Genomic DNA, 17,436 nt, shown 5'->3' with positions numbered 1-17,436 from the left:
ACAAAAGCAGACCTCGGGCTCTTAAAATGAAAGCAATTGTGTGACTGTGACTGACAGGCTTACAATCAGGACTTCACATCTCTTATAAAACAATTATTCGTCCACATCCTTTTTATATTACATTAAGCAGAGAAGGAAGTAAAGAGCTTTCAGCTTTGAAATCTAATTATTAATTTCTCACTATCTGTAAGAATTAAATGAGGCTCAGATTCAAATCTGGAGAAAGAGGCCCTGACAAAATAAGCAAAGGTGCAGATGGCAAGTGATCTTGGAAGCCCATCTTGACATGTGAAATAATAGGAAAATTCTTTACCCGGATACAATTCCCAAGGATTGCTTCCTGCCCCTAATTTCTTTATAAATAACCTTGTTATCACCAAAAGCAAGTCTCTTAAGAAGCACAAACAATACATCAGGTCACGATCCTGTACCCTGCTCCCACCGAGGGGCTGGAGCTTGGATTCCCTTCGTGCTTCTCAGACTCTCTCCCACCAGCTTCTCTTTAAGCACTGCCCCAGCACTGTATGGGCACATTTGCTTTTGTTGCACAGAAGCAGGCAGTGTGAACATTTGTTCTTCCCATACTCTTCAGACAATACCATTTCCTCCAATGAGCACCACGAGCTCCAGTTAGGAACATGTGAAGGACTAACATGTAAGTGTAAATGCTGCTGTCCTCTGCTGTTCTCCAGAATCTCTTATTTTCATCCCAACTTAACATCCAAGGACTTCAAACGGAGTTCCTTAACTACCAAAAAAAGGAAGACCTCATTGCACACAGAGGAGAAATAAACAATGAGTAAACTCTCTAAATACATGAAAGGATGTGAACCCAAATAGCAACAATAATTGCTGTATTGGGAGCCTTGATGCTGCCCTGCTGAAGCCTTGTCCCAAACCAACCCCGAGGAAATGCGTGGCTCTGGCTGTCACACAATTCCTGCAGAGGCAAACACACACACAGAACCACAGAACTCTGCTGCATGCAAGCACTGAGGTCAGTCAGACCCATGAGATATTAACTAGATGCTGGAAATGCAAAGAGTAAGGCTGCATAAGGAAGATCTAACTTCAATACCACCTGCAAGCAAGTAAATGTTTTCTCTGTCTGTATGGGAAAATAAAGTCATCTTTATGTCCTTCACAAGATCACAACCAGAGGGCTCTGAAACCAGCATCTCAGCCCAGTAGCTACAGGCTGCTGAGAAAAACCAACCTGCTCCCAGAGTTCAGAGCCCTACTAACTGCTGTGCCCTTCTGCCACCAACTGCAGCCACTCTTGAAAGAGAGATCTTCTCAGCTGTCTCTCTGAAGGCTAAGATTTCAAAACCCATAAACGATAACAATTCATGTGATGAAAAAAATAACGCATGAGAGCTAATGCTCAAACATCAGAGTGATGCTGGACTGCTCTATTTTGATGACAATTTCTATGAGAATTGTGTTACTGTTACTGTTTGCACTGTGGTTGAGCACGTCATAGGCAATGCACCACAAACAAAAATAAATGAGCACAGCACATCTCTACAATGGCACGCTACCTGTATCAGCCATATTAAGACAGACACAGATACAATAAACTTGTTTTCCAGAGAAGAGCTTTGTTATCATGTAAATACAGGAATTTTCTAACTAAAAAGTGCTTTTTGCCTGCTGATCTGCCAACCAGAAATGCTCTTCGGTCTCACAGATACTTGCCCATCTGGTTCTGAGGGTTCACAATCAAGTTCTCACAGCTCAGCATGTAACCACACATCTGCTGACCACACGTGCTCACCCAGCACGGAGAAAAGGCAAGAGTAAAACATATTTACTTAAACCTCATGAAAATAGGTTTGAAGTAAAGCCTTTTGATATTTACTTTTGCAAAAGACTTCCAGCTTACAGGTATGGAGGTAAAACAGATTGGGTGATTCTGGTCTCTGAGTGTTACTGCACAGGACAACAGTGTGGACAAGGTTGAAATATTCCAGACTGCAGCATGACAGAAACAACGCCAGTGCTCCATAGGCCCCTGCGAACTCCTCTTGGAAGAGGCTGGCAGTGCCTGCAGGATGCACAGCGAGTAACTATGCAGGTGAAAAAGGTCACTGTCCTTAGCTTTGCTTCCTAATTCTTGCCAGATGGTCTTACTTGAGCAGCAGGTTCCAGCCTCTTTTCAGATGGGTCAGAGCAGCACCAACTTTTCACTTTCACCCTTTGCTCTGGCTGGGCTTGGGCTCAGTGATCCTTAGGGGACCCTTTCAACTCAGGATATTCTGTGATTCTGTGATTCCTGGGTTGGTGAGCAGGAGCACACCGCACTCACAGAAGAGCTCAGCCTGCAGCTCACGTGAAGCAGAGCCCTCTGGCAGGGCAGCAGTGAGAAGCAGCTCCCAGTACCAAGCAGCAGCTCATCCTTCCAGCAGCGCAGCGGGACTCAGAGGCAGCCAGCAGCCCCCAGCCATCATCGCACCGACCTCTGCTCCCAGGCAGGTGCCAGCGCAGACGAGGCTTCGTGACAGGGGCCAGAACCTCCTCGTTCCCAGCAAACACAGAGGCCTTTCCTCTCCGCCATAACGCATCCCGTGTGGAACCCGCATGCCCAGCGCAGCAGGAACCCGGGGAGCGGCACGAGGAGTTCGCGCTCACCGCGTTCGTAAGCGGAGCCCGCCGGCCGCACCGCCAGCCTTCGGATGATGCGGGCAGCGAGCGCGTTCCTGCCGCGGAAACCCTCAGCCTGGAACCTGGAACCGCGACGACCGCAACGGACGTTAAGCCCCGTTCTGCACGGATCGGCCGACCCTCGGCTCCAGGTGCACCTGAGCGAACGCACCCCGACGGGCGGGGACGCACGAAGGGACGCGGCCGCGCTCGGCGCTTCGCCCCACACAACCTGCCGGGGCGGCGCCGCGGGGGGCGCGCGAAGAGGGGACCGTTAGCGACCGTTGGGAGGGGCGCGCGCAGCCGCTGAGGGGACGGGATGGGTGGGGAGGGGGCGGCCGCCGTCTCACCTGGAGACGCAGTTCTCCAGCACGGAGCTCTTGCCGGCGCTCTGCCCTCCCACCACCGCGATCTGCGGCAGGTCGAGCAGGCAGTTCTGGCCCAGCGCCGCGAAGGCGTCCTGCAGCCGGTTGACGAGCGGGATGAGCCCCTCCATCCCGCCGCCGCCTCCTCCACCCGCCGCCTCCGCTGACAGGTAACGGCCGGCGCACTGCGCATGCGCCCCGCTCCCGGCTGGTAGGCGGGCCCTCGGCGGAGAGGCCACGCCCCCGCCCTGCGAGGCCACGCCCCCCGGCTGGTGGCGGGAGCCTGCGGGCCGGCCGCCCGCCCGGAGCCCGGCGGGGAGAAGCGTGTCCCGTCGGGTTGGGTGGTTCTGAGGTGTAACGTTACCCCATAGCGCAGTTGGAGGAGAGCCTTGGGTTTGCAGAGGGAAAGAAGTGCACTGGGTTCAGTGTGAGTCGCGTAGTGAGGCCGAGCTGGAGGTACAGCAAAGAACGATGAGATTTGGCTGCGATGACTGGCAGCCGTCACAACACGCGCACATCCCAGACAGAGGCTGCGGGGCCCTGCAGTGACGGAAGCGATGCTCTGCGCTAAGCCAGACGCGGGGCTTGCTCAGCATGAATAGCAAAACAACGGGGAGCTGCGAGCATCCAAGCGGCTGACAGGCGCTGGAGGTCTGGAGTGCGATCAAAACGTCTTGGCTGGAGCTCACAGCGAGCATAAGAAGCGAATCCCTACAGCGGGCCTGCTTCTAGCCGGGGGGCACAGACACACAGCTATGGACGGAGCCACAGAAGGAGCTGAGCCCCAGCACGAGGCCTGGCGCCATCCTCGCGTACAGCTGGGGCTGAGGGCACAACCACCAGCACGGCCATGGCTGAGCGCGCCCCATGGACCTCAGCTCATCATGAAGCCCCTCTCTCTCCATGCAGAGGGTAAGGTAAGAGCTGAACTTGTCCTCGTGGCAAGGGAAGATGCTGCCTGGCATCCAACGAGGAAGAATTGTGTTTTTCTCAGGCTAAGGAGTTATTATTACTCTGTCTCTGCGCTTCTGGGAAAAGCCTTGTGTTCCTTTCTATCTAGATGGAGCCTGGGGTTATTGGCATAATTATGCCAATTAACAGCATGATTTTTTTTCACGCTCCCGACTGAGCAGCCTGTGCCAGGAGGCATCAGAGGAGCTTTTTGGCCTTCTTCCAGCCAATGGGTTCCTAGCAAGGCTGGGAGTCAGGAACAACAGCATCACACTTTGGCAAAACTCTCCCAGCACAAGTGCAGGCACATTTCCCATCACTTCTGAAATCATTACTGTCAGGAAAGGAGCAGCCTGGCACCAGGACCCCCTCAGTGCAAGAGAAACAAGCACTGGATATGGCAGGATCCCTGGGGGCAATGCTGTGCTACCCTGAAACTGGTAACCTGGGGACCTGTCCTTTCCAGTAGCTTTTATAATTATGTCTTTGTTTCCTTCCTCTTATTAAAAATAAATGAGAAAACACCACCAATTACTAGAAAAAGATTAAATTCCCTCAAGTCCGGGAAGTTTCCACTGTTTTTGGCTAAGCTGACCATGCTCACCCTGTGACTCCATCACTTAGAAAAATCTGCCCTCTCCCAGAACATGCCACAGGCAGTCAGAATATAACTCCCATTTCCTCGCAAAAGCACAAACATTTGCATGATGCGTGTATGCGCTATGCCAAGGATACACATTTTCTAATAGCTCTAAGATGCCAGCAAAGGAAAGAGAAGGCACCTCCAGGTCCCTGTTTTCCCGAGGAGCACAAGGCTTCAGTGCCCCACGCTGGTTCTCACTTCCTTTTGTCATACATCGGCCTCAGGAAGATGAGACCTTCACGGCCCCAGCTCTCCCAGCATGGTGGGAAGGGAGGTGGCACCTCTGGATGTCACCAGCTCCAGCACTACCTGCTCAGGTCCCCAGGCTCACGGAGCTGGCAGGAGCCTCCAGTGCATTTCAGATCAAGCCTATGGATAGCAAGTACGTCCTGCCCTGTGCTCATAGCAAAATAAATGGGAAGAAGAGCCTGGTTTCAGGGCACAGCCGTCGCTGCTCCTTACCCGCTAACAGCTCTTCCAAACTAGGCAGCGTGACGTTAAAACGGGACATTCAGTTCAGGTCCCCAGGCTGCTTTATAGATGCACGGCAGCGCAATTCCCTTCACAGAGAACGGGTTATATAGGAGCTGCCACAGAGGAGACGCAGATGCCTGCAATGAGCAGCCAGGCACGCTCCCCCCGCCAGCAGAGCACAGCCAAGGTTGCATCCTCCCCCGGGCCACATTCAGAAGAGGCACGCTCCTTCACGCATGATTTTCTTTCCCATCTCTCCAGGGACCTTCCTTGCCCTCTCCTTGGCTCAGCTCCAAACCCGAGGTCTTGCGGAGCTTTTCATACAGCTGATCTGCATGAAGCAGGAGGCGTGCGGTTGGTGCCTGTGCTGCAAGGGGAGCTCCCAGGTTTCCACTACTGCCTGGCTCTGCAGGTTTGCAGCACTGGCATTACCATACCAACCAGCATCACGCGGTGCATCTGCCAGCGAGGACAGCTCAGAAAGGAGACCTTGAGGCTGCAAAAGAAACTGAAAGCACAAGAAGGGCTGTGCTGCACTGCAGCCTGCAGAGAGGTTTCCCTGCAGCCTCCCACTGCAGCCTTCCACCTGGGAAGCAACAGCAGCAGCCCCTCGCTGCAGCCCGACAGCATTCATCCTGCATCCCCAGCCAGCTCGCTGTACGCAATTCTGGAGGAAATCAGCTCAGGATGAGCCCCCAGCAGCCAGGGCTGGCTGCAGACTCAGGGCTGAGCCATGCCCCAATTTACACAGTGCTTTCTTTTTCTGCTGGGAAATCCAGAAAGGAAAGATGTCAGCATCTCTGAGACCATCAGAGGTTGCTAAGTGACAGAAGCACTTGCTTCTAGCTCCCCTGTTTACAATGTGCCCACGCTGTAAAGGAAGGAAGTGAAGAGTAAAGGATGCAAACATAGTATACTGCCAAAACACTCAGCAAAACAGGTGCCAAAAATATACTTTATCTACCCCCTTTTTGCTGCCCTGAGAAAGGATTTCTACTGATCAATTATTCTGCTTTACCTACAGAGAATTTCAGGTAATTGCAGCACTCATTAGATATTTGCTGGTTTTCTGGCTGAAATATATTTCTTGACCAACACTGCAGGGCTGTCAGTGACTGCAAGGACAGCTGCAACGGACTGAGATCTCATCACCACTTTCTTCCCAATAGATGCCTTTTGTTTTTCCAACAGGATGTGGCATTACGCAGCAATTAGGAAACGCAGCAGAAATGCAGAACTGGACAAAGGAGGGATGAACGCACCCTTTGTGTGAGCTGCCGGGAAGAAATGAAATGGTTTAGATAAAATAAAGGGCATGCACGCTAATCTGTGTCATTGGAATTATGTTGAGAATTGGAAACAGAGTTAAAAATAGTCTGAATGCAGCACTGCTGATAAGAGTTGAGAAATTTGCCGTCGCTGAGCTGGATGGATAATAGACATCCTTCAAAAAAAAAAGTGCTAATGACTAAAGAGATTTAGAAGATAACTGTGCAGGGTGGACAGACTGCTGCACAAGCTGTGTTCCAGCCTTGCCCCTGCCAGTGACCGGCAACTGCGTGCAGCCCCGGGCAGAGCACAAAGCAGCACAGAGCTGTCACAGCTTATCTGTCTGCAAATGGGAGCTGGCCAGCCCAAATCTGAGCGCTGACACGAGCGGTCCGAGTGCTTGGGGAGGATCAAAAGCACATTGCAAAAAAAAAAAAAAAAGCAACTGCTCCCCCTGCACAGAAGCAGGCCAGCCAAAGGAGAAAGTGGGGCACCAACTTGTCCCGCTACACAAAGGAGAATAATGCAGAGAGCAACGGACATGGGATCTAAGCAACTCCCTGCACAGCCTGGCAGGACCTGGAACGTCCCAGAGCAGCAGGGGCATCGCCCACCAAAGGGACTGCAGTGTCCCATCACTGCTAGCAAGAAATAAACCTGGTGGAGCACTGTGAACCTCAAGAGCTTTATTCTCACAGCACTCAGCCCATCTATACACATCTGCTACCAGCCTCGGGGCAGAGCTGGGGGTTTGCAGAGATACCAACAAGCAGAGCTCATGGAGATGTGGAAGAACATGGGAAAGGAGCAGAGCTGGAAGGGAAGAGGATGGTCAGAGTGACATTTAACCACAGCAGGAAAGCAATAGGGACAGATGCAAACACACAGCCCTGCCAACGCTGGAGCAGCTTCTTCCCCTCGCCACCCCAACACTGTCCCATGGGCAATGCAGCTCCCTGCTCTCCCAGCACTTCTCCCCAGCCCTGCTTTATGCAAAGAGCAGAGCCTCAACACTCCAGAAGGCATGCTGGGCTCCCTCCTGCTGTAAGGAGCCCCTTTCCATGCCAGCTGCATCCTTCGGGCAGGCACCAGGCCAGCACTGGCTCCCTGCAGGGTCAACAATGTCCCAGCTGCAGCACCATGCAGGCACTCCTTTTGCTCAAGTGGCATCAGGTCCCCTCTCAGAGGATAGTGATGGCCTGCAGCATGTCTGCCAGCACATATGAGCTGTCCCAAGAGTGCCCCAACTGCTGCATTGACCCCTCCAGTGCCTGAGCAAGCACTGTGAGCTCCACGGGGTCCCTCCAGCTCTTGGGGCTGGGCTGGCAGAACAAGATCTCATTGACTTCCTCATCGATGCGGCGTGCGTAGAGCAGGGGGAAGACTTCCCTGAGGATGGCCAGGACAGACTCCTTCAGCCGAGCATCACGGCACACCAGGTTGAGCACAAAGACCCCTGCAGTAGAGCAGAGGGATTCAGTACAGCCACCTGTGAGCCTGGCATCCTGCACAGGCCTCCATGCTCACTCCCTCTCTACACATACATAGCAAACAAGTATCAGTACCACTGGTGCTACCAGCTCCATCCCACATGCAGCTCTGGGCAGCATAATGGGTGCCCTTGTTCCAGCTCCACATCACTGGGAACTGGGATCTGCTGGGAAAGGCTGCTGCCACACATCAGTCACAGCAGCACAGCCACTGCTTTCCAGGATGAGGAAAGCACCCACCCACCACCCACTGTCCAGGACCAGCCAGCCCAGCCCTGGCACCTGCAGGGGCACCACCACCAGAGCCCACCTCGTACCTTCCGGCTTGAGAATGGTTTTAACTTTCTCCAGGAAGGGCTTCTCCACGAATGCTGGAGGTGGACAGCTCATTCCCAGTGTGAGGTCTTTACTGTCCACATCAAACATGATGGCATCATACTGAGCTGGGGCTGCAAGAGGGAACACAGACTCATTATTCCATGGGACAGGGATGAGCCACACTGGGTGGGGAAGCAGCGAACATGATGGCCAGGCTCCCCCCTCTGCCACTTTCATCTGCTTCTCGTGCCAGCACCTTCTGGACTGGAGAAAGACAGCAAATAGAAGGTGCCCTGCACACACTGACAAGGACAAGCCTGCTTGCTGCAGGGACCTGTCAAGGCTGGAGCTTGTGACATATGGCATGAGGTGCAGAAGAAACATGGGGAACACCATCCCACAGCATGGCTGTCGTGGAAGGACAGGATAGCACAGGGAGAGGCAAGAGGCAGAGCTGGAAACCAGTAGGAGGGCAGGACAGGAAACAGAATTAAATCTCTGCAAGACAGTACCTTCAGCTGCCAGCTTGGCCACGTGGTCCAGGCCATCAGCAATGTGCACCTGCATCCGGTCACCCTGGGAGAAGCCAAACCAGCGCGTGGCCACCTCCAGCATGGAGGGGTCAATCTCCACCACAGCCACGTGGGCCTGCGGGAAGTAGTCATGGATGAAGAGGGGCAGGCTGCCGCCACCAAGTCCCACCACCAGCACTGCAATTGGGGCTCCTGCAAGGGGACAGAGCCCAGGTGAGCTCCAGGACTGCCACGCTCCCTCTGCCCATCCCATCCCACCTGCCCCAAGCTGCTTCTGGCTCCACAGCCTGAAAAACCCTTCCCACTCATCACCTGGCAGGGGGTCAGAGCTGCCCAGCAGGCAGAGCCCTGCCACCATGGCCTTGTGGTGCTCACAGCACAGATAGCTCTTGTCAATTGCCATAGGAGGCTCAGCAGGGCCAGGTTTCTTCTTGTCTTTCCTCCGTTTCTTCTGGCCTGAAAGACAGGAAGTAAGGTGAGGATGGAGCCAGGGATGCTTTCTGGGGACTGACCATCCCAAGCCCAGGTCCCACCAGCAATGCAGAAAGCAAAATCCCACCCACATCTGCACTGAGACAAGACAGATAGGCCCCAGCATGACTTTTCATCTTCTTCCTCACATTCATCTCACTCCCTACCACCCAAAGTCACCCTCAGCCCTGCCCCTGACCATCTCCTCATCATACCTGGGGGAGGCGCAGGGGCCAGGAGCCGTGCCTCTGACTGCACCACATTCTTGTTGCTGAGGAAGACGAGGCGACGGAAGTAGCACGCATCGTTCCCCTTGACATCCTCCACGACAAACTCCCCACTCAAGGGGCTGGTGTCACAGTGCCATACTGTCCGCACCCCGATGTCCCCTCCCACAGACAGGAAGGGCACCTGCAGGGAGGAGAGAGACTCGTGGCATCTAGGCTATAGGGACAGGCCCTGGCCCTGTCTTGACTGTGTCTAGAGAGCTAGGATGAAGTTGACACATCCGGGGAGCAGCAGGATGAGCTGTAGGCAGTGCACAGGACACTGGGCTCATCCTGATCTATGTTGGGGTACAGGGAGCCAGCACCCAAAGGCCTTTTACAAGGGGAGCTTGGGGAGTTGGAACGAGAAGAAAGAAGAGATGGAAGAAGCTAAAGGTGGAAAGATAGGGCTAGATGCTCTCAGGTTTTTGGGATGGCCTTTGTGTGTGTGTGTGTGTGTGACTGGCATTCTGGCATTGGCCCAGGCAATGGGAAAGCCAGAAAACCAAGTGAGTGGGCTCACCTGCTGCCGGGCGGGGAGGCCCGGCGGGGCCAGCTCCATCACCTTCCCCGACAGCTCTGCCTGGATGCTTGCCATGCCCTCATAGCACTGCTCCCTGTGCAGGGCCACGGTGACCAGGCGCCCAAAGCCCGCGCTGGCAGCCAGCTGCCTCCGCCCTTCCTCCGTCCCAAAGAGCCACTCGGTTTCTCTGCCCTGTGGGACTGCAGATGGGGGCTGCGGTCAGGAGAGCCCCAGGCAGGTGCTGGCCCCTGCACAACCACTCTGGAGAGGAACTGTAGGGTACAGAGATTTCACAAGGAGGCAGCACTGCATGACACAGCCTTATGCCTAGAGCTAGGCTGCACAATCAGTGATCAAAAGGACCTTTCTCAAATTGGACAGGCTCGTGCAGGGGCCATATCCCGTGATAAAGGGGTGTCCAACAGCCCCAAAACTCGTATGTGGTTTGTGCTGAGCCTCAGGCTCTGCAGGTACACAGGAAGCTAACAGTGCTTCTGACAGAGCTTGACAAACCTCTGTGAGTAAAACCCCAACCAAACCCAAACCCCACAGGGACAGATGATTTCCCTCTTCAGCTCCAATTCCAGCAGACCAGGACCACTGCTGTGATAGCAGCTCCCGGAGTGCTGTCTCTTTGCAGGCAGGAAAGGCTGTACTCACTGATGAAGATGGCGAAGCGATTGTCACGGGAAGGTTTCACCGCAGGGCTGTCAACTACATGCAGTGTGTAGCGGGGCCTCCCACTGGCTTTATCGCACAGATCCAGGGAAAGCTGCTCCCCACAGGGGGCTTTGCTGAGCTGGCTGCAGAGCAGGGCGTAGTGCTGCCTGTCTTTCACCGCCTCCACAAGCCGCTCTGTGCTCTCCAGTCGCAGTGGCTTGTCTTGCTCCTCGGAGCAGATCTCCAGGATCTGCAGTGCAGAGCCAGGGATCTTCCTGAACTTTGTCATGACGTAGACAAAGACCGGCAGGACAAACTGCTGCTTGTCCCCGCTGGTAGCCACTTCATGAACACGCACTACCCAGCCCTCCTGGGAGAAGTATCCCACTGCTTTCTTCAGCACATGGGCTTGAGCCAAAGAGACACAGAGGTAGCGCCCTCCCACCTGCAGGACCCGGCTGATCTCAGCAAACATCCTGTCCACCTTAGATAGAGTGACCTCCTCATCATCGGTGAGTATGGCATCCAGCGTGCCTTTGTCGAGAGCCACTTGGAAGTGGGCATCCGGGAAGTCCATGTGAAGCATGTCCATCTGCAGGTAGCTCATCTTTGGCCTCTTGCTCGCGCTCCGCTCCTGCATCTGGCGGATCACGGCATCGCTGATGTCAATGTTCACAATGTCCTCACACATCCCCGTGTCGTACATCTGCTCACTCAGCTCCGAGTTCCCACAGCCGACCACAAGAACCTGGGAAGCAGGACAAGAACAACAGTGATGGTGAGGGTGCCCTGCATACACATCCCAAAGCGTTTTACAGTGCAACAATAGGACATTAACTCAGAGCCCTCAGCAAGAACCACATCCATAGCACCTCCTGATCTTCCCCATGGCCCTAACAACAATTCCATAAAGGCAGATGGGCACACAGAATCACACAGAATCACAGAATGACCTGGGTTGGAGGGGACCTCAAGGATCATGTAGTTCCAACCCCCCTGCCTAGCAGGGCCACCAAACATACACCTTTACTAGATCAGGTTGCCCAGAGCCTCGTCCAACCTGGTCTTGAACACCTCCAAGGACGGGGCATCCACAACATCCCTGGCAGCCTGTTCCAGGACCTAACCACCCTCCTAGTAAAAAACTTCCCCCTAACATCCAACCTAAATCTTCCCTCTTTTAACTTAAAACCATTTCCCCGTGTCCTGCTATTATCAGCCCTTATGAAGAGTTTACTCCCCTCCTGGGAGTAAGTTCCCTTCAGATATTGAAAGGCTGCAATGAGGTCGCCCCGCAACCTTCTCTTCTCCAGGCTGAACAAACCCAACTCCCTCAGCCTGTCCTCATAGGGGAGGTGCTCCAGCCCCCTGATCATCTTCGTGGCCCTCCTCTGGACCCTTTCCAAAATCTCCATGTCTTTTTTGTACTGAGGGCTCCACACCTGAACACAGTACTCCAGATGGGGCCTCACAAGAGCAGAGTAGAGAGGGACAATCACCTCCCTATCCCTGCTGACCACCCCTCTCCTGATGGAGCCCAGGATCCCATTTGCTTTCCGGGCTGCCAGAGCGCACTGCTGGCTCATGTTAAGTTTCTCATCTATCAGGACCCCTAGGTCTTTCTCTGCCAAGCTGCTCTCAAGGACAACTCCCCCCAGCCTGTACAGGTGCCTGGGGTTCTTCCGGCCCAAGTGCAAAACCTTGCACTTTGCCTTATTGAACCTCATCAGGTTCACCCGAGCCCAGCTTTCCAGCCTGTCAAGGCACAGAAGTGACGTGCCTACGTTGCCTCTCTTTTGGGGATTATCTGGATGATTTAATCCCATGGTGGAACAACATGTGGGTTGGAGGTGAAGGAACACCTTCTGATTTCTTACTACAGCACACTGGAAACGTCACATTTCTTGTGCCAGGAGCTGACAGCTGAGTACGGAGCACAGTGTTGCAGTCTCTTTCCCTTCAGTTAGTCAGATCTCACCGTGCTGCTAATTCAGTTAGCAAGGGCAGGGGGAGAGTCTCCCCAGGCACCAGCCAGAGGGCCAGCTGAAATGACACAGTCTGTAAGAGCACGGTTGCAGCGCAAGCAGTCAACCCAGTTGTGAGGCAGGGGGGTTACAAACAAAGCTCAGATGTGGAGAGCAACCCGGGCGGAACCGGGGGATCTGCACGGCAGAGAGCGAGAGGAAGCACGCCGAACCGGGAGAGGAGAACGAATCGGGCCTCACCTTGTCGCGGGGCCGCACATACTTGAGCAGCACAGGGCACAGCTCCGGGAACGCCCCGTACCACTCGAAGGGCCGCTGCCCGCGCTGTCGGAAGAATCGGTCCCAGTACCGTGCCGAGCCGAACTCCCCGGGGCTGCGGGGCAGCAGCTCCATGGCCCCGGTTCGGCCGTTCGGTTCGATCTGGGGCCGGTCCCGAACACGTGTTCCCGTACCGCGCCCCCACTGACGGCATCCGAGCGCGCAGCGCTGCGATTGAGCGCAGCGTCCGCGCCGCTGATTGGCTGCTGCCCCCGCCTCGACTGCTTCCTATTGGCTACCACTCAAGAAGGGCGGTACTTCCCGCATCGGTGGCGCCCGGGGAACAGCCGCGCCGAACGCTCGTTCTCCCGGCCCGGAGAGGCGCAAACATGCGATGATCTCAGCACCTTAATTAACGTGCACCTGGGTTCTGCAGGCATTTCTGAAGCAACACAAATAGGGAAGAAAAAAAAAGCAGCAGTATTCGTGGCTTCACCGTGAGCAACTTTAATATAAGCATGTGATGGAACCGAGACCTTGCAGGGCTGTATATGAAAAGTATAGCACCCAGTGTCTGTGGGCACAGGGATGCTAGCTGGGACTGGAGGGGGCCTCTGTTGGGTTGCTCTGAAGGAAGAAGGCAGAGAGCTCGCTCAGTGCACGGTACCGGTGTGAGATGGAGTTCTTCACAGCCTTGGGCAGCTCAGCGTAGCTGGAGTGGGAAGAAACCAAAACAGTCCTCAGCAGCTGAGTTGCTGCAGCATGCCCCCAAGACCTCCCCTTTGCCTCGCTTTGCTGCCCGACCACAGTGGGGATGTTGGCAGCGATACATGTTGACAAAACCAACGACCCCCATACTGATGCTGGGTTTCTTTGTAACCCCCCATTCAGACCCAGAACAGTGTTTTCTCCTTGCCAGCACTGCTTGTATGCAGTTCTTCTCAGTATAGAAACAAAACACAGCCCCCATCCTTTCCTTTCTTTAAAATTCCCATGAAGTGCTGTAGGGAAAAAGCCACTTACGTCTGGTCATAGCCATCAGGCTGAAAGCAGGGATCCCAGCCAAAATCTCGAGGACCTCTGGGCTCAACAATCACTCCCTACCATGAAAAAGCCAAAGAGCCCTGTAAGTGGTTCCTCAGCACTGCTGGTGCAGTCACATCTGAAACACAAGCTGCAAAGCAGCACTCAGCCAGCCACGGTTGTGGCCACCCATCAAAGGCTTGATGCTGCCCTAATTTCTCAGCACTCCCCCAAAACATGACCAAAATTAGCAGTGCCGAAGTCAGTGTTCCATCAGGGTGCTGTTTGTTGGCAGCCCCTTCACTACCCTCCACACCCCCCAGACTAAGAGAACTAACAACTGCAATCCAAGCAGGGTCAGTGACCTCACTTGCTGACATTGTCCTTAACAGAGCCAATGCTATTACAAAATGCACATTACAACCCCACCTACATGTGTCTGGCCTTTGAACAGCTTCACGGGCTCCTCTGGGTTTCCAGTACTGAATGCAAAGGTGCAAAGAGCATAGGCAGATTTGTCCTCAAACCCAGCCAGCAGCTTGTACAGGCCTGAGCAACAGAGAGGATCCTGGTGTCAGTGTGATTCCAGGAGAGCGCAAGACACCCACCTAGAGACGGATCAAGGGAGTGCTCTGCATTCACATGGACGAGGGAGAGGAAGAACCACAGGCATTACAAAGGTAAGCTGAACCGATGCTTTTGGCTGAATCCCTCCTATCCTTGAGCTGCAGGGCCCCAGAATTAATTTGGGAGAAGAAACAAAGAAGTGCATTGCATGAGAACGACTAGAGCCCCTTGTCAGAGCGATTAACACTCCTGCTCACAATGCCAATACAGAAGCCAGAGATCACAGGTTTTCCAGGTCACCTCTGTGAAAGACAATTCCCACAGACCCTGCCACCAGCCCCTGGGGGCAGAAGTCTGGGAACCCAGCAACGCAAGGATGATGCCAAAGCTCCTGAGGGAAACAACATCCAGTGAGGAAGGGAGCAGAACAGTCTCAAAGAGAGAGCACAAAGGGACAAAGCTGTACAGACAAAGGAACCAGCAATGAAGCAGGCAGCCAGGTGGGGGAGCACACTCAGCAGCACCCAGCACAGGCAGGGATTCCTTTCCCGTGGCACATTTGTGCACGGCAGCCCAAGACTGGAAAGAACAGTTACATGCAGACAGTGCTACAAGAAGCAGTACCTTCTGGCTTGAGCTTTTCCAGAAACCATTTTCTGAAGGGGGAAAAAAGGAAGAAAGACAAATTTTTGCTGATGTTACTCAGAAACACACCTGTCCTTGAAGCACTGTTGCCTATGCTTTCACAGCTCTTTGAATCCCTCTTAAATGTACTGCCAAATCACCTCATTCTGGGATATTTACAAATAAAGACAAACCTAGTTCTTAAACTAAATGGGACATAGGGAAAACAGTGGTGGGGTATTTAATCTTAACTTCTGTGCAAATAAGCTAGTTCTCACTCACAAACATCAACAAGCTAAAATACATTTCTTAATTCCACTTGTTCACATTTTACACTCATTTGTAGTGTACATAGAATAAGTTAAAGCTTTTATGACTCTGATTAGTTTAGCAGAGTTTGAAAGAGTTAATCACAGCAAAAGATAATCCTAGAACTAAGACTGTATTTTAATAGAAAAAATACACAGCAACGTAATGATCCTGTACCAGCAGGATTAAAACAGGCCTTTATGAGACTCTAGGGGACACTCACACAAGAGCACCCCCGACACACCTGGTGTCTCAGAGCTCGGTGTGGGGCTCCCAAGCTGGCTGCAAGAGCAGGCATCCAAGACTGGGAACCTGAGGGAACAGTTCAGATCTGTCTCTCCTGTCCTGTACAGCGCATTACAGCACTCCTCATGTCCTGCCCCCAGGATGCAGAATTAAACAGAGGACACACAGCACCTCCCTGACCCTACTGCCCCTGGTGCTTGGAGTTCCCTGTAAAGCACATCCTGCCAAGCCATATTCCCCGCTCTAGAACAAGAAAAGTGAGGCAGGTTCTCATCTACTTACATGTAAGGTCCTGGAAGTCCCCCCAGGGCATTGAAGCACAGGCAGGTGTCCTCTACTATAACAGGCCCCCGAATCTGCAGCAAAAGCAATATCAAGCCTCAAGGAAGATACTACCAGACTCATTTCCCTCACTCAGTCCTGGTCTCATGCATCCAAGATAATAAGAACAATTCAGCAGCTATCAAAGCCGTCCCTCCAGTGTCAGCCCTCACCACACAGCCCACTGCGTCCCCAGCAGGGGCTGAGCGGTGGCAGGGAGGTCCTCTCACAGAGCAAAACGAGCAGAGCTGCACAGCCCTGACCCTAACGGAGCAGTGGGATCACCAGGAAGGTGCCCGGCACGAGCACCGACAGGTGGAAAATTCTGCACCGCACAGCCGCCAGGGCCGCACTGAGGGACGCGTCACGTCTGCTCGTTGCTCTGGGGACGAGAGACCACAGGGGCGGCAACAGCGCTGTCTAAGGGCAGCGTCCGCCCTCGAAGGAAGGGCACAGCAGCGGGTGAGGGGCACAGCCGGGCCCCGTCCTCCCCCAACAGCAGAAGCGAACCGGGAGGCGCTGACCTGCCGGGCGGCCTCACGGCACTTCTGCACGGAGATCTCGTCCGGCTCCCCCTGGTACTCGGGCACTGGGGACACACGCGGGCGGTCGCTGAGGAGGCGGCCGGGCCGGGCGCCGTCCCCCCACCCCCGCCAACTTACGGTCAATTTTCTTCGCCACCAACGTGTACGGAGAGGAGTCCCCGAGGATCTGAGTGACCTGCGGGAGGCAAGGGGGAAGCGCGGCCGTCAGCCCCGCTTCCGATCCCACTCTCGGGCCTCGGCTCGGGCGCGGGCCCGCAGGCCCCAAGGCCGCTCGTTGCCAGGCGACCGCCCCCCACCTCCTCCAGCTTCTTAGCGTTGCCCGTCACGAACACCACGCTCCTCCGCACCGGCGCCGCCATGCCGCCCCACGCCTGCGCGCTGAGCAGCCAATCACCAGCCGCGGCGCCGTCACCCTCGGTGACGTCCGACCAATGGGAACGGCCGAGCCTCCGTGAGCGGGCGCGTTGCCTTTGCGGGTACGCGTGCGCGCGATCGCGCGACACAATCTCGCGAGAACTGCCGCGTTGCCATGGAGACCGCCCGCTCCGCTGCCGCGGCGGCGGCCCCGGCCGGGTCCCGCTCCGCCCCGGGACCCCGCAGATCAGCGCCGGGCTGCGGGAGGCGGGGACGGCGCCCGGCTCTCCCTGCCCTGTTTTCCCCGAAGCCATGGGGATGATGGAGCTGGGCCCCGGGCTGCGCTCCACGCTGTGCTGTTTACTCCAAGCTCTGGCAAGCCTGCGCTTGGTGTGACTGCAGATTTCCTACGTGGGAGCGAGCAGATTTCATCTTTCTGAACACACCTGCGGGAGCAGCTGGCCCTCATAAAAACAGGGTCAAAGGATGCTCCCTTGTGGGTCCTACTCTTTTAATTTGTACAAAAACAAATCAAATCCTTCCCAGATGCATCGTAGAGACAGAGCTCTGTGCTGGCTGCAGCCCTGGGAGAGGAGCT

General features: G+C 54.6%; 3 protein-coding genes across 10 annotated transcripts in view; all 3 read right to left on the bottom strand.

The window, feature by feature from the left end:
• DNM3 (dynamin 3) overlaps window positions 1-3,208 on the bottom strand; it is a 168,595-nt gene extending 165,387 nt beyond the window's left edge. For 6 of the 7 annotated variants that reach the window (XR_016469120.1, XM_090146093.1, XM_090146092.1 and 3 more), the window contains exon 1: window positions 2,994-3,205. Coding sequence is in view for 6 of the 7 variants with exons in the window: in XM_090146093.1 (XP_090002219.1) it covers window positions 2,994-3,139 (146 nt within the window). In the remaining variant the exon portion in view is untranslated. Of the gene's footprint in view, window positions 1-2,993 lie in introns of all 7 variants that reach the window. The other variant, XM_090146094.1, reaches the window with a different exon arrangement.
• Window positions 3,209-6,461: 3,253 nt separating this feature from the next.
• On the bottom strand, window positions 6,462-13,197 carry METTL13 (methyltransferase 13, eEF1A N-terminus and K55). 2 transcript variants are annotated; one of them, XM_031595700.2, is made up of 8 exons: window positions 12,832-13,197; window positions 10,607-11,354; window positions 9,947-10,146; window positions 9,373-9,568; window positions 8,999-9,142; window positions 8,666-8,878; window positions 8,153-8,284; window positions 6,462-7,801 (listed from the first exon to the last, which is right to left on the bottom strand). In XM_031595700.2, the coding sequence occupies exons 1-8, from the start codon at window positions 12,982-12,984 to the stop codon at window positions 7,527-7,529; spliced, it is 2,061 nt and encodes a 686-aa protein (XP_031451560.2). In that variant the 5' UTR covers window positions 12,985-13,197; the 3' UTR covers window positions 6,462-7,526. The 2 variants fall into 2 exon arrangements, with proteins under 2 accessions (XP_031451560.2, XP_090002221.1); XM_090146095.1 differs by having other exon boundaries at window positions 8,666-9,142.
• Window positions 13,198-13,332: 135 nt separating this feature from the next.
• Window positions 13,333-17,287, bottom strand: ITPA (inosine triphosphatase). Its single transcript, XM_031595701.2, has 8 exons — window positions 16,781-17,287; window positions 16,602-16,659; window positions 16,464-16,528; window positions 15,901-15,974; window positions 15,064-15,095; window positions 14,306-14,421; window positions 13,873-13,949; window positions 13,333-13,561 (listed from the first exon to the last, which is right to left on the bottom strand). Exons 1-8 carry the CDS (start codon window positions 17,150-17,152, stop codon window positions 13,441-13,443), a joined length of 915 nt encoding a protein of 304 aa, XP_031451561.2. The 5' UTR covers window positions 17,153-17,287; the 3' UTR covers window positions 13,333-13,440.
• Between the last annotated feature and the right edge of the window lie 149 nt (window positions 17,288-17,436).

Source organism: Phasianus colchicus, chromosome 9 (assembly GCF_987193195.1).
Source record: "Phasianus colchicus chromosome 9, bPhaCol1.hap1.1, whole genome shotgun sequence".
NCBI lineage: Eukaryota > Metazoa > Chordata > Aves > Galliformes > Phasianidae > Phasianus > Phasianus colchicus.
This window is presented reverse-complemented; position numbering and strand designations above follow the sequence as displayed.